Source organism: Mytilus galloprovincialis, chromosome 2 (genome assembly GCF_965363235.1).
Source record: "Mytilus galloprovincialis chromosome 2, xbMytGall1.hap1.1, whole genome shotgun sequence".
Lineage (NCBI taxonomy): Eukaryota > Metazoa > Mollusca > Bivalvia > Mytilida > Mytilidae > Mytilus > Mytilus galloprovincialis.
The window spans coordinates 43038239-43054458 of record NC_134839.1 but is presented as its reverse complement, the minus strand read 5'-3'; the positions used below and the strand labels follow the sequence as shown (position 1 = coordinate 43054458).

General features: G+C 33.3%; 1 protein-coding gene across 3 annotated transcripts in view; it reads right to left on the bottom strand.

The window, feature by feature from the left end:
• Window positions 1-16220, bottom strand: part of LOC143063636 (PAN2-PAN3 deadenylation complex catalytic subunit PAN2-like) — a 295154-nt gene that overhangs the window by 148480 nt on the left and 130454 nt on the right. For all 3 annotated transcript variants that reach the window (XM_076235882.1, XM_076235883.1, XM_076235885.1), the window contains one exon: window positions 615-742. In XM_076235882.1, coding sequence (XP_076091997.1) covers window positions 615-742 — 128 coding nt within the window. The remainder of the gene's footprint in view (window positions 1-614; window positions 743-16220) is intronic.

Sequence of the window (16220 nt, the reverse complement as noted above, 5' to 3'; positions counted from 1 at the left end):
CAATCCCAACCTTCCTTTTGTGGTATTTAACCTTCTTAAAAAATTTCAGAGAGATCCAATTACTTAAACTAAAGTAAGTGTCCGGAAACCAATGTGTCTTCAAATGACGACGACGACATCATACCATTATACGATCACAAAGGTTTTTTTGCGGTCATATAAATTTGCTAATTTGAGCCCCTTTTTGGACACCAATTCCTAAACTGTTGGTACCACAACTGCCAAAATCAATCCCAACCTTCCTTTTGTGGTTTCAAATCTTGTGTTTAAATTTTCTTACAGTTCTATTTACTTATACTAAAGTTATTGTTGGAAACCAAATGTCTTCAAATGACGCTGCAGCTGCAATTTTTTTTGGTCGTATAAAAACATGACAGGTAAAGTTTATCTAGTTAAACCTGTAAATTGAAAAACTATTGTAATATTTTTGGCAATGCAAACAGAACTGCAATAAAGAACTATTTTTTTTAGACATGTACAAGATTATCTGTGATTTGTCTTGTATTAGTGTTTTTTTTTATGAATGAGTTTTGCATTATCTTCAACTCAATGAGCATGTTCCATTAAACATGCAGTTTTCAAGAATTTCAAAACTAAAATAAATATATATTTACCTGTACACATTTTGTGCTAAATGATCCGGCCAATCAGATAGCATTTTTCCATTTTCAGGGTAACACATAGGAATCACAGAGTAAGGAGTCATCTCGTCATTTATGTGCATGTACTGTAATTGTTCTGTCTGCAAAATTATGATATTATCAACAATCAGTAGGTCATTTGATTTTTGTTTTAATATGATTTTTCTAAAATAGAAGAAATTACCTAATAACAAGAATGTGTTCATAGTACAGACCTTCTAAAATTCAAACTGACCATTTTACCATGCGTACATTGTGTTATGTGCGTGTACCAATTGTGTGCTCATCATTCATTATTCCCTGTGTTTTCCGTGTAAAGTGCGTGCATCGTTCATTCATTCTTAACCGTGTAACGTGCGTTCATCAATCATTCATTCTTAAACGTGTATTGTGCGTTCATCAATCGTGTATAACCGTACAATGTGCATTCATCAATCTCTAATCGTGTAACGTTCATTCATTGTGGTTTTTATATGATAGAGCTCATCAAAGCTTATATTTTATCTGTTATAGTGTATATATAGTCTCTGTGGAGAAGATTTTTGTAAAAAAATTACATGAAAATTGTTAAAAATTGACTATAAAGGGCAATAGCTCCTTAAGAGGTCGACTGACAATTTTGGACTTATTCATAGATCTTACATTGCTTCACATTATTGCTGTTTACAGTTTATCTCTATCTATAATAATATTCAAGATAATAACCAATAAACAGCTGTGCCATGAGCGAATGATACACCCTTTGTCTTGAGTGAGAAGTTTTATGCAATAATCATAAATAGTTTCTTACATTAGGCGCGACATGTGAAAAAAACAACTTTTTTTCAAAAAAACTCAAGAACTCTAAAATAAAATTTTGAATCATCACCAAAAAATATACAGATCTTTAGATCAAAATAACTAAGAAGTGTATAAAGTTTTAAGTAATAGTCATTAATGTTTTTTAAGATACAATGCAATATGTGAAAACCCCCCTCTTTTTTACAAAAAACTCAATAACTCCAAAATAAAATTTTGAATCATCACCAAAAAATATACAGATCTTTAGATTAATATAACTAGAAAGTGTTTGAAGTTTTCAGCAATAATCAGATACAGTTTTTGAGATACTGAAACAATGAATCCCCATTTAGACCCTCATAATCTGACGATGACATTTAGCATAAGGGCATTTATGGCCATACGATACAGTTTTAAACCCTCAGTGTTTTTTACGAAAGGTCACATACAAGCTTATTTTTACAAAGAATTGCTTCGCTGAGCACAGCCTGATACGACCGTAGATGTTAAACCTTTAACAGTTCGGGCAAATTTGGACACAATATTCAAGCTATCAAGCTTTGAATATCAATTTGGATTGTGAACAAATTTTTGACATAGTATAGGTTTCTGACACAAAATAAATGTCAAGATCTTACAAATCTATTGCGCAATACTGTGCAATTAAAGATTCTTCTTGAAAATTTGAAAAATTTTGAAAAACTAGAGGCTCACCTGTTACTGTATTTACTGATGTCGGCCATCTTGGTTTGTAGGCGGGGTCATTAGACACTTTTTTTAAATAGATACCTTAGTAATGATTGTGGCCAAGTTTGATTAAATTTGGCCCATTGTTTTCGAAAAGAAGATTTTTGTACAAGTTACAAAAATTACGAAAAGTTGTTCAATATTGACTATAAAGGGCAATAACTCCTTAAGGGGTCCTCTTACAATTTTCATCATGCTGATTTATTTGTAGATCCTACTTTGCTGAACATTATTGCTGTTTACAGTTTATCCCTATCTATAATAGTATTCAAGATAGTAACCAAACACTGCAAAATTTCCTTAAAATTACCAATTTTAGGGCAGTAACCCAACAACGGGTTGTCAGATTCATCTGAAAATTTGTGAGGGGATAGATCTTATTCTGATGGACATTTAAATCTTGAAAGATTTGCCCTAAATGTCTTAGTTTCAAAAATATCAAGCAACCAGATGCTCCTCAGGGCGCAGCTTTATACGACCGCAGAGGTTGAACCCTGAACGGTTGGGGCAAGTATGGACACAACATTCAAGCTAGATTCAGGTCTAAATTTGGATTGTGATTGAATAGTTGACACAGCATAGGTTTCCGACACAGAATGTATGTGCTCGTTGGTTTTCCCATTTCAATGGTTTTACACTAGTAATTTTGGGGCCCTTTATAGCTTGTTGTTCGGTGTGAGCCAAGGCTCCGTGTTGAAGGCCGTACTTTAACCTATAATGGTTTACTTTTTAAATTGTTATTTGTATGGAGAGTTGTCTCATTGGCACTCACACCACATCTTCCTATATCTATCTAATGAACTTAAAATATTTTGTTTGCCTTTGAGCAATTCACTACCTAGCTATGCTGTTGAATATTAATCATGTCAAAAAAATTAAATGTTTGAAGAAATTTTGTGCAATTAGATATTTTTTGCTATTGCGCAATACTGTGCAATTGAAAATATTTGCTATTGCACAATACTGTGCAATTGAAGATTTTTTGCTATTGCACAATACTGAGCAATTGAAAATTTCTTGCTATTGCACAATACTGTGCAATTGAAGATTTCTTGCTATTGCTGAATACTGTGCAATTGAAATGTTCTTGCTATTGCACAATACTTAATATAATAACTTTGGATCCTGATTTGAACCAACTTGAAAACTGGGCCCATAATAAAAAATCTAAGTACATGTTTAGATTCAGCTTATCAAAAAAGCCCAAGAATTCAATTTTTTTAAAATCAAACTTAGTTTAATTTTGGACCCTTTGGACTTTAATGTAGACCAATTTGAAAACGGGACTAATAAACAGCTGCGCCATGAGCGCATGATACGCCCGACGTCTTGTGTGGAAGTTTTATGCAATAATCATAAATAGTTTCTGAGGAAGTTTTAAGTAATAACCATTTATTGTTTTTGAGACACGGCTGGACATGTGAACCCCCCCCCCCCCCACCCCCACCCCACCCCCTGTTTTTTTTTTACAAATATCACTCAAATAAAATTTTGAATCAAACCAAAAATTAGTATAACAAAGAAGTGTGTACAGTTTCAAGCAATAATCATAAATTGTTTTTGAGATACGGCGCGACATGTAAAAAAAACCCTCCCCTTTTTAGTAAAGTTTTAAGCAATAATCATAAATTGTTTTTGAGATACAACACGACATGTAAAAAACCCCTCCCCCTTTTTTACAAAATGCTCAATAACTCAAAAATGAAATTTTGAATAATCACCAAAAAGTATACAGATCTTTAGATTAATATAACAAAAAAGTGTGTAAAGTTTTAAGCAACCCTTGCAGAAATAAATCCTGACAATTTTTTTAACCAGGATATCTCAAGATTATCCTGGGAAATCCTGAAAATATCCTGTAAAACATTTAGCCCTTTTTTTAGGGAAAAAGTTGATGGGAGAATTTCAGGAAATGTCAGGACTTTCAAATCAAGCAGCTGTAAACTAGGGGAATTCTCAGGATATCTCAAGACTTTCAAAAATAAATATAATATAGACCAGGATATGTCAGGACTTTTCCTTCAACATTCATCCTACTTTCAGAAACTTTACACTTTCTTCCTGAATGAATAAACTGAAATAAAGTCCTTAATGATTCCTGGTATTGGGACTTAAGAAATAATATAATCTGTATCACAAATTCAAATAAAAAATATCTTTGAGACTGAAATTAACTGTTGTTTGTTAAATTAAATAAGTTTTTTTGGCAAGGATTTGTGAAGGGTGATAGAATAGGGGGAAGAAACAAAAAGTATTTTGTCAAACATTTTTAAAATACCCAAATTATGGTGTTAATTAAAAATATTAAACATATTTTGACAGTTAACTTATTTACACAGTTACTGCTGATCTCCCTGTTCAGGAAGCATAATGAGTTTCAGTTTTACAGTATTTCAAAGTCAGAGATTTTTGTGATAAAAACAGCAGGGTGTCCAAGAAAGCTTGTCTGGCATAGTGAGGATTACTCTGATGTCCAATGGCAGTTTTGCAAGACGGGGCCAAAAATTGGGGCTACGCCCCAGCTTGTCCAGAGGCGGATTAAGGGAGAGCCCAGGGGGTAAGGGACCCCCTTTTCTGGGAAAAATTTGGTTGATTATTTAGGGAATCACTGAGGCATGACCGAAGCCGGCCCCCTCTTAGGCAGTCAGTGGGCCCCCACAATTTCTAGATCTGCCACTGTTGTCTGTACTTCAGAGTAATCTTAGACTAAGCCTAAGCAGGTTAAGATCATAATTTAAATGACATCAATAATAAATCACATTTGTATCTATGTATCTATGCAAATCAATAGTCTTTTTCCTTATTCATGTATGCTCTGTATGCCCCTTGTGGGCACTTAATTGGAAAATATGTTCTGTTCTGTTCATTCCGAGTTATTTTGGAAGTGTTGAAACACACATAATTTTGTCATTGCCGGATATGCAGAGTTGTTTGGTTTTATTTATCATACAGCTAAATTTTAATTTTATCTTCATTATATGTGTGTTTAGAATCAGAGTTGTAACTTGTCCTTATGTCCCGTTAGGGGCCCTTAATTGGAAAATAAAGAACTTTGAACTTTGAACTTACAGTGCCGGTGGCGGTGGTACATTTTTTTGTAACTGGTATCTTTTGATCCTTCCTAGCTTTCCCTACAGATGTAAATTCTGATTTTCTCCAAGTTTATATATGTGCCTTTCTATTAATTGTCGTCCGGCATATAAATAACTTAGAAAAAATATCAGATGAACAGCAATGATAGATTTCTCAACGTATGCAAAATGTAAACAAATTGTAGGACCTCACGGTTTTTCGTAATTGTACTGAACAGGTCTGAACAGTTCGGACCTAAATATACCGTCCTAGATGGTGACTCCACTTCGGCACTTGTTCATTCGCATGTACCATGTTACGTTCAAACTAAAGATTATTTTTATTATACTTCATAAAAAACTGCATATTAAAAAATATTTGTTTGCGACATCCTTGATTTATTTTCATAATACCGGTACAGTGACGGATCAATTTTTGGCCGATATAATTTGGGACGAGATTGTCACCTCAATGTGAGCGTAAGTGCACTCTTGATTAATACGTCACCAAAATGGAGACTACGCTGATGGAACCCCGAAAAAGACATTTCGAGACAGAAAGATTTCAGATAAGTGCATTACAAATTTAATTTAACATGACAGACATGTGTATATTATTATAAAATATAATTTATTGAAGAACTATTATTCTTTTTTGGTTTTTATTTGAGCAAAGCAACATCAGAAAGTCAGAAAGCATATAGTATATTTGAAAAATAATTTTTACGTAAATTAAACAAAATGAATAATTGTTTTCACATATGATAACGGGTATAACTGGTAGATACGTAAACTTTATAAATATTGAATTGTGTGAATGGTTCTTTAGTGAATAATAAGTAGCTAGCAGGGTATGAAATTAGCAGTGGCCCACGGGCCATTGGCCCCTAAAATCTAGTGTGGGCTACTTAAATTTCTACGTTTTTTGTATAGGACTATGTATGTGGGCTAAAAAAAATTAATCTGTGGGCTACCATTGCCAAAGTCAACCCTGAGCTAGTTTTTTTTTAATCTTTTTAAAGTTCAGGGGATAAAAAGGGGGGGCTGTAAATGAATTTGATTCCTTAGGTTAACAGCTTCCGATGTACTGTATAAATAGGCAACAACATTTCTATTGATTGTACTGCTTTTAAACGTCTTAGAACAATTGATTCTTTGTGGATTTTTTGATACTTTTAGGGGATTGAATGATTCCATGCAGATTTCAGTTATTTATTCAGCAATACTACTTGGAAGAACAGACAGCAACATATTACAGAAAGAAGCAGAACTTTACATGTATCCTTTTATATATCTGACGCATAATTTAATTTTTAATATTGGGTAGGTACAGGGGCGGATCCAGCCATTTTGAAAAGGGGTGGTTCATACTTTATGTTCTAAAAAAAGGGAACCCCCTTTGATACGCCCCCGGTGTACCATTTTTATTGGTAATTTAACAATATGAACAGCCATTAATAAAATTGGCCAACAAGTTTGCTTTTCGGAAAAACCTTTTGTTTTTGCATTTAAACAATGTATTGAACAGGTCGAAAAAACAATTTTTCTTTCAATTTTAGCATTACATGTAGTTGCAGCTGAGGGTGAAACAAACATATTTTTTTTCTCAGAGTCAAAACCAAATTATTTTTTTCTCCAAAAACTAGAAACAAACTTTATTTTCCAAAAAATCCATAGCCCCCCACCCTGCAAAAATTAAATGGTTGCTGCCTAACTACATGTAATGTAATTTAAACAGTCAATGGCGGTTGTAACCTACATAAAAAAAACCATAAGATACCGCCTTTGACAGTAAGATCTCATGCGACTCACTAACGAGCCCCTGTGTACCAGGGCAAACATACCTTATCAGTCATTCAGTGGCGTATTTAAGGGAGGGGTCTTGTTGTTTTTTTGGACAATCATTGCATTTGAAAAGGGACATATAGTTGGACCCCCATTTATCCTGGGTTGGGAACCACCCTTTTTGAAATGACTGGATCCGCCCTTGCTTAGAATGAGGAATATGGATTTAAACTAATTTAAGAAAATATTTGCAATAGAAAAATTAAAAAAAGGACTTTACTCAAATTTTGTAATTTCTTATAGAATTAATGTAAGACATTTATTGGTCCTGAACTAAGGACATTCTCAGGATATTCACAGGATATACCAGGATTATCCTAGGGCCAACTCAATGCAAGCAAATCTGTAAATCCTGACATCAGGATAATTTCCTGAGACCAGGACCTGAGAATCCTGAGAACAGGATTATCACAGGATTTTCTACTAGGAAATTTATGGTCTGGATGGTCCCTGGATATCCCTGGAATATCCTTGTTCCAATACCGTCCCATGTTTGACCCTATCTCAGGATCAGGATATCTCAAGATTGCCCTGTGATTTTTCTCAAGATTATCCTGAGATATCCTGGGGAAATCTTGTGATATCCTGCACTGTTTTCGCAAGGGAATAATTAAGAAATGTTTTTGAGATACGGTGCGACACGTGAAAAAAAACACACCCCTGTTTTAGTTACAAAGTGCCGTAACTCAAAAAGTTTAATTCTTATTTTCACCAAAAAGTATACAGATCATTTGACCATCATAAGAAACAACTATAATAAGTAAATATTAAGTTTCATGAAATTTGGATAAGTCGTTCTCAAGTCACAGTGCGACATGTTTACGCCGGACAGATGGACAGACAGACAGACAAACAGACGGATGGACAGACAGACGGACAGATGGACACCGGACATTTGTATACCATAATATGTCCCGTCAAAATTTTGACGGGCGTATAAAAATTAAGAATCTACATACACAGTTAGATTTGGCATATCAAAGAACCCCAATTATTCAATTTTTGATGAAATCAAACAAAGTTTAATTTTGGAGCCCGATTTGGACCAACTTGAGAACTGGGCCCATAATCAAAAATCTAAGTACATTTTTAGATTCAGCATATCGAAGAATCCCAAGGATTTAATTTTTGTTAAATTTAAACTAAGTTTAATTTTGGACTCTTTGGACCTTAATGTAGACCAATTTGAAAACGGGACCAAAAATTAAGAATCTACATACACAGTTTAAGATTTGGCATATCAAAGAACCCCATTTATTCAATTTTTGATGAAATCAAACAAAGTTTAATTTTGGACCCTTTGGGCCCCTTATTCCTAAACTGTTGGGCCAAAACTCCCCAAATCAAACCCAACCTTCCTTTAGTGGTCATGAACCTTGTGTTTAAATTTCATAGATTTCTATTTGCTTATACTAAAGTTATGGTACGAAAACCAAGAATAATGCTTACTTGGGCCCCTTATTCCTAAACTGTTCAGACCTCAAATCTCAAAATCAATCCCAACCTTCCTTTTGTGGTCATACACCTTGTGTACAAATTTCATTGATTTCTATTCACTTATACTAAAGCAATTGTGCGTAAACCAAGAATAATGCTTATTTGGGCCCTTTTTTGGCCCCTAATTCCTAAACTGTTTGAACTAAAACTCCCAAAATCAATCCCAACCTTACTTTTGTGGTCATAAACCTTGTGTCAAAATTTTATAGATTTCTATTCACTTAAACTAAAGTTATAGTGCGAAAACCAAGAAAATGCTTATTTGGGCCCTTTTTGGCCACTAATTCCTAAAATGTTGGGACCAAAACTCCCAAAATGAATCCCAACCTTCCTTTTGTGGTCATAAACCTTGTGTTAAAATTTCATAGATTTCTACTCACTTTTACTAAAGTTAGAGTGCCAAAACTAAAAGTATAATTCTTGCGGTCGTATAAAAACTGCATTTTACCACTATGTTATAATTTTAGCCATGTCGGCCATTTTGTTTGTTAGACGGGGTTATCGGACACATTTTTTAAACTGTATACCACAATGATAATTGTGGCCAAGTTTGGTTAAATTTGGCCAAGAAGTTTCAGAGAAGAAGATTTTTGTACAAGTTACAAAAAATGACGAAAAGCTGTTAAAAATTGACTATAAAGGGCAATAACTCCTTAAGGGGTTGACTGACAATTTTGGTCCTGTTGACTTATTGGTAGGTCTTACATTGCTGAACATTATTGCTGTTTACAGTTTTTCTCTATCTATAATAGTATTCAAGATATTAACCAAAAACTTCAAAATTTCCTTAAAATAACCAATTCAGGGGCAGCAACCCAACAACAGGTTGTCCGATTCGTCTTAAAATTTCAGGGTAGATAGATTTTGACCTGATCAACAATTTTACCCCATGTCAGATTTGCTCTAAATGCTTTGGTTTCAAAGATATAAGCCAAAATATACATTTTACCCCCTGTGTTCTACTTTTAGCCATGGAGGATGGCCAGGTCATCTGACATATTTTTTAAACTAGATACCCCAAGGATGATTGTGGCAAAGTTTGGTTAAATTTGGCCCAGTAGTTTCAGAGGAGAAGATTTTTGTAAAAGTTTACAGACGACGGACGACGGTGAGCTAAAAATTAGAACCCCCCCCCAAACTTTTGAATCCCCCTTGGAGCAATTACCCCCATATGAATTCCAGCCTTTCCTTTGTAGAATGGAACCTTGTGGTACAATTTCAGAGAGATCCATGCTCTTAAACACAAGTTATTGTCTCGAAACTAGAAAAATGCTTGTTTTTGGCCCCTAATTCCTCCATGAAAAGCTCAATGTTGAAGACCAGTTCTTTGACCTATTATGGTTTATTTTTACAAATGCTGACTTGTATATAGAGTTGTCTCATTGGCACTCATACCACATGTTTTTATATCTATCAATAATAAATTGCTTCGCCGAGTGGAGCTTGATACATTCACAGAGATCCAACCCTGAACAGTGGTTGCAAAAATGGACACAATATTCGTGCTTGATACAGGTCTGACTTTTAGGATTGTAATTATATAATTGACACATAATATGTTTCTGACACAGAATTACTGTAGTCCAAGAACTTAGAATTGGTTATATGATTTGAATTTATATTCAATTTTTTGCTGTTGTGCAATACACCATGCTGTTTCGAACTTACATCTTTTGGCTTCTGTGCAAAACACTATGCTAACGTGAAATCCCCCCTCCTCCTAAAAATAATATGAAGATAAAAAGTCTGGAAAAATGATTTGCCAGACTGTCAGATGGGCAGACAGACAGACAGAGTGCAAACATACAGTTCCCTTTGATTTGGTGGATAGGGGACTAATAACTGTAAATTAGGAAATAATTGCAAGCATATATTATTGCAATTTACGAAAAGTTGACAACAATCATATTATAGGGAACATGTGTACTAAGTTTCAAGTTGATTGGACTTCAACTTCATCAAAATCTATACTTTGACCAACAGCACGGTAGGTATAGTGTCAGGCTAGGATCAAGGTTTTTCGAGTGTTTTGGTCCATTTTTTTCAAGTGTAGTTCAGCTTTTTCGAGTGATAATATTTGCAATAAGTTCTATTAACGGATATTTCGTAATTATAATTGTTTTTAACATTACTACCCATATGATATTGAACACTATATATGTTTTGATCAACTAAGAAGCTCAATTTCCTTGTATTTAATAAAACAAATCACTGTTTGTTATTGTCCGGGTTTTTTCGAGAGCAACTGTGAAATCGTTCTGGTTTTTAGACAAATGGTCCAGGTTTTTTACAGAAAATTTGAAGGTATTCTAGACTTAAACCAGATGCTCCGCAGGGCGCAGCTTTATACGACCACAGAGGTTGAACCCTGAATGGTTGGGGCAAGTATGGACACAACATTCAACACTGTGTCTAAACCACACCGGCAAAATTTGCTCGGACTCGATGGTATCTAACATCCGGCACAATGACGGAACACCAATAGACAAAAGAAAGGTAGGTTTCTCCTTATTTTTTTATTTTTTTTATGATATCGAAGAATATATATACATATACAACTATTTTCTATTGTGAGATACAATATTTTCTACAACCGTTCTATATTAACGGAGAAATCAGTCAAAATGCATGTCAAAATGACGAATTGAGTGAACCTTGCCTCGAAATTGTTTAATTTCTCGTTAAATTGTTCACATTGTACGGAAAGAAAGGTACGGGAAGATAGATATTGACACGGAGATTGCAAATTAAGTTATTATGAGTATCTCCATAATTGTATCTCTGTGTATGGAACGAAAGAAATGGGTCATGTCAAAATGGGACTGGCCGGTTTCGTCAGTGTATACAACCCGGTTTCATCATAGATTTCAAAATGCATAACCCGGTTTGGTCAAATAAAAAAAATCATAATCGCATTACATTATAATTGATTATTTAACTTCAGCGTTCAAAAGGAGTTTTGTGGGTCGTTGGAAAACAAGTTCGTTCACCGGACAACGGCTTATTATTTATATGAGTCTCAGATTCAAATAAATAATAAGCAAAAACTTGAATTCCTACTCTTATAGAACACAAATATTTTAATTTACTTTGCATTCCGAAATTTTTTAACAGCATATTGAGATTAAAGCTCTCTAAATATGCGTTTTCTATATGAGTTATGGGAAAATATGTTGAACATGTTTAAACTTGAAATTAAAGTTTACGGTCTTAAAAATCGAAACACACAATTGATATGTGATTTTCTCGCACAAAAGGATGGACACCTTTAGTTTATAAGTAATCTAATCATTATATGTATGTAATCTTTTCTACAATCGTTAAAAATAAATCTTCTTTAAGGATAAACGTTGATAATAAGACAACTGTATATATGCATGCATAATCGACATAGAAAATGAATGTAGGATTACAACTACCATGCATTAAAATATTTTTTTTAATCCCTTATTGTAAATATACTGCTATGTACAAATTAGTATAATAGTCTCAGGTCGTCGACAAAATTCAATAATAATTATTTTGTTAACATTACTAAAAAAACGAGTGTTATGATGATCGTACACTGACGTTGGTTTTTTCATTATTTTTTATTATTTGTACTTTTGTTGTACTGTTTGTGTCAGCGACAACACTTTGACTCAGTCCATTCCCGAATCACACGCTTGTAATTCCATGGTTGTCTTTGGTTGCTTTATACCATATGCGTTTTGAACATAAAATGGGCAGGTAGTTTTCTTGTTTGAATTCTTTTACATTTATAATTTAGGGCCCTGTTATAGCTTGCTTTCATGCAGTTTGCGTGTTTTTCTCATTGTTTAAGGCATACGCTGACCTAAACTTGATTAATTCAACATAATTTTTGTGTCTAAAAGAAAGTTGTCTCATTGTCAATGTTTATGGGATAAGTGGTTACCGTCACTTCTTCTTAACAAGACCTAGATATAAATGACGGTCATGTTTTGCAAACCAACTTTTATTCACATTGAAAATACAAAACTGTCAGATATTGTTTTCGAAAGTTATCTTGAAGTTTCAATACAAAAAATGAATTTGAACTGTAAAAATAATGTGAAAAACATGCCTATGAAAATAAATGGGCCTACCAGAAACGGAGAGAAAGTTACAAATCTCACTACGATGTTATGGATGCTTAAGTGTGAAAACTCGCTTTAGTGCGCAAGTAACACAGTATATATAGTACCAGAAAATCTGGCAGGACTGCATGCATGATTAATTTGTGCAGAACAGTATAGACTATAGTCGGTTTGGGACTGTTCGTCAATGATTGAATGCATAAATGTATTAATAATTGATAGTAAATATTGTAAACTAAGTGTATATAATATAGTATAGTAAATTAAAATTATGGCACAATCAAAATACATCCTTTTATTTTTCATCTTTACATACTACTATTATAAACAAAGAAAATATAATAATGTTACAAAATAATTAGATACCAGTGTTTGCTATTCAGTATTTATATTCCATTTAAAATTAGTTTGAAGTTAAGTGAAATAAGGGATACGCCTTTCATTAGGAAAATGTGTATTATCATAATTAACTATGTCCAAAAGTGCCCGTTTAAAATAGATATTAACACGCCAAGTTTACTTTACAATAAATATATATTTAAATTCTCGAAAGACAATGTTCAGTCGTGCCAAAGTTTCTTTTCATAAATTGTTTGTTAAAAAAAACAAAAAAACCGGGTGATATATATAGACGAAACCGGGTGATTGTGTAGTAACAACATTGACGAAACCGGTTTATTTTAATTTGACATGACCCTTTTCTTTCGTTCCATACACAGAAATACAATTATTGAGATGCCCATAATAATTAAATTTGCAATCTCCGTGTCAATATCTATCTTCCCGTACCTTTCTTTCCGTACAGTGTGAACAATTTAACGAGAAATTAAACAATTTCGAGGCAAGGTTCACTCAATTCGTCATTTTGACATGCATTTTGACTGATTTCTCCGTTAATATAGAACGGTTGTAGAAAATATTGTATCTCACAATAGAAAATAGTTGTATATGTATATATATTCTTCGATATCATAAAAAAAATAAAAAAATAAGGAGAAACCTACCTTTCTTTTGTCTATTGGTGTTCCGTCATTGTGCCGGATGTTAGATACCATCGAGTCCGAGCAAATTTTGCCGGTGTGGTTTAGACACAGTGTTCAAGCTGGATTCAACTCTAAATTTGGATTGTGATTAAATAGTTGACACAGCATAGGTTTCTGACACAGAATGAATGTGGTCTAATGAACTTAAGATTTGTTTTTGCCTTTGAGCAATTCACTATGCTGTTGAATATTAATCCTCTCAAAAAAATGTTTGAAGAAATTTTCTTTTTATTTATGAAATCTGAAATGAGAAAAATTGAACCCCCCCCCCCCCCCACAAATTTATTTTTCACATCCCCCTTTCCCTTACTCCAAAACTGATCTCAATTCATATTTCTAATGGAGTTTACAACAATAACTACTCATTTAAATACATCATAAAATATTAAAATGTAAAATAAAGGCTGCTGCGCTTTAGCGCATGATACGCCTGTTGCTCTTTTAACTTGTATTTTATGCTTTAAATGAATTTATATGATCAACTAGAAATATATATACAAATCAAAAGGGATGTTACATTAATATATTCACCAAAGTTTCATAAAATCCCCCTTTTTTAAGTATAAAAATTCATTACTTAAGAACACGTAAAAATCTAAAATATATAAAAATGGAAAGGGAGCTTAAGTCAATAGATATAAACAATTTATCAAAGTTGCATAAAATTTTGTGAAAGTGTTAGTTATTGTCCCAAAATTGGAAAATCCCCCCTTTTTTAAGCATAAAAATTCATAACACAGAAATGTAAAATCTGAAATTTATAAAAATTGAAAGGGAGCTAATACATCAATAGATATAAACAATTCACCAAAGTTTCATGGACATTGGTGAAAGTGTTTTTGAGTTATTGTCCGAAGTGTTGAAAATCCCCCTTTTTTTTATGAATAAAGCCCCATAAATCCAAAACTTAAAATCTGAAATTTATAAAAATTAAAAGGGAGCTTACATCAATAGATATAAACAATTCACCAAAGTTTCATGGACATTGGTGAAAGTGTTTTTGAGTTATTGTCCGAAGTGTGGACGACGGACGGACAGACGGATGGACAGACGGACAGAGGTATACCATAATAAGTCCTGTCTAAAAGACGACGGGCGTATAAAAAGTGATTGTTATCACTGAATGGTAAAGATTGTTTTAATTCATCAGTTGGTAGTAAAAGTGAATATACATTGTATATTGTATAAAACAATGATTTAAGTTGATTCAACTACTATTCTGGACAAAGAAAGATAACTCCAATTGAAAATTTCTTGCTATTGCGCAATATTGTGCAATTAAGATATTTCTTGCTATTGCACAATACTGTGCAATTGAAAATACTTGCTATTGCACAATACTGTGCAATTGAAGATTTCTTGCTATTGCACAATACTGTGCAATTGAAAATGTCTTGCTATTGCACAATACTGTGCAATTGAAGATTTCTTGCTATTGCTGAATACTGTGCAATTGAAAATTTCTTGCTATTGTACAATACTTAGTATAATAATATTGGATCCTGATTTGGACCAACTTGAAAACTGGGCCAATAATCAACCAGGTGCTCCGCAGGGCGCAGCTTTATACGACCGCAGAGGTCGAACCCTGAACAGTTGGGGCAAGTATGGACAAAACATTCAAGCGTGATACAGCTCTGAATTTGGATTGTGATCAAATTTTTGACATTACATGTTGTTTTTTTACACAAAACAAATGTCAAGATTTTACAAATCAATTAAAGATTTCTGCTTCAAACTTTTTAAATCTAAAATTAAATAGTTGACACAGCATAGGTTTCTGACACAGAATGAATGTGGTCTAATGAACTTAAAAGTTTTTCTTACCTTTGAGCAATTCACTATGCTGTTGAATATTAATCCTCTCAAAAAAATGTTTGAAGAAATTTTCTTTTTATTTATGAAATCTGAAATGAGAAAAATTTAACCCCCCCCCCTTTTTTTCACATCCCCTTTTCCCTTTTTCCAAAACTGATATCAATTCAAATTTCTAATGGAGTTTGCAACAATAACTACTATTTTAAATACTTCATAAAATATTAAAATGTAAAATAAAGTGCTTGTTATCACTGAATGGTAAAGATTGGTTGGTAGTAAAAGTGAATATACATTGTTTATTGTATAAAACAATAAAAACCAGATGCTCCGCAGGGCGTAGCTTTATACGACCGCAGAGGTTGAACCCCGAACGGTTGGGGCAAGTATGGACACAACATTCAAGCTGGATTCAGCTCTAAATTTGGATTGTGATTAAATAGTTGACACAGCATAGGTTTCTGACACAGAATGAATGTGTTTAATGAACTTAAAATTTTTGTTTTCTCTTAGAGCAATTCACTATGCTGTTGAATATTAATCCTCTCAAAAAAATGTTTGAAGAAATTTTCTTTTTTATTTATGAAATTTCAAATGAGAAAAATTGAACCCAATTTTTTTAATCACATCCCCCTTTCCCTAATTCCAAAACTAATCTCAATTAAAATTTCTAATGGAGTTTGC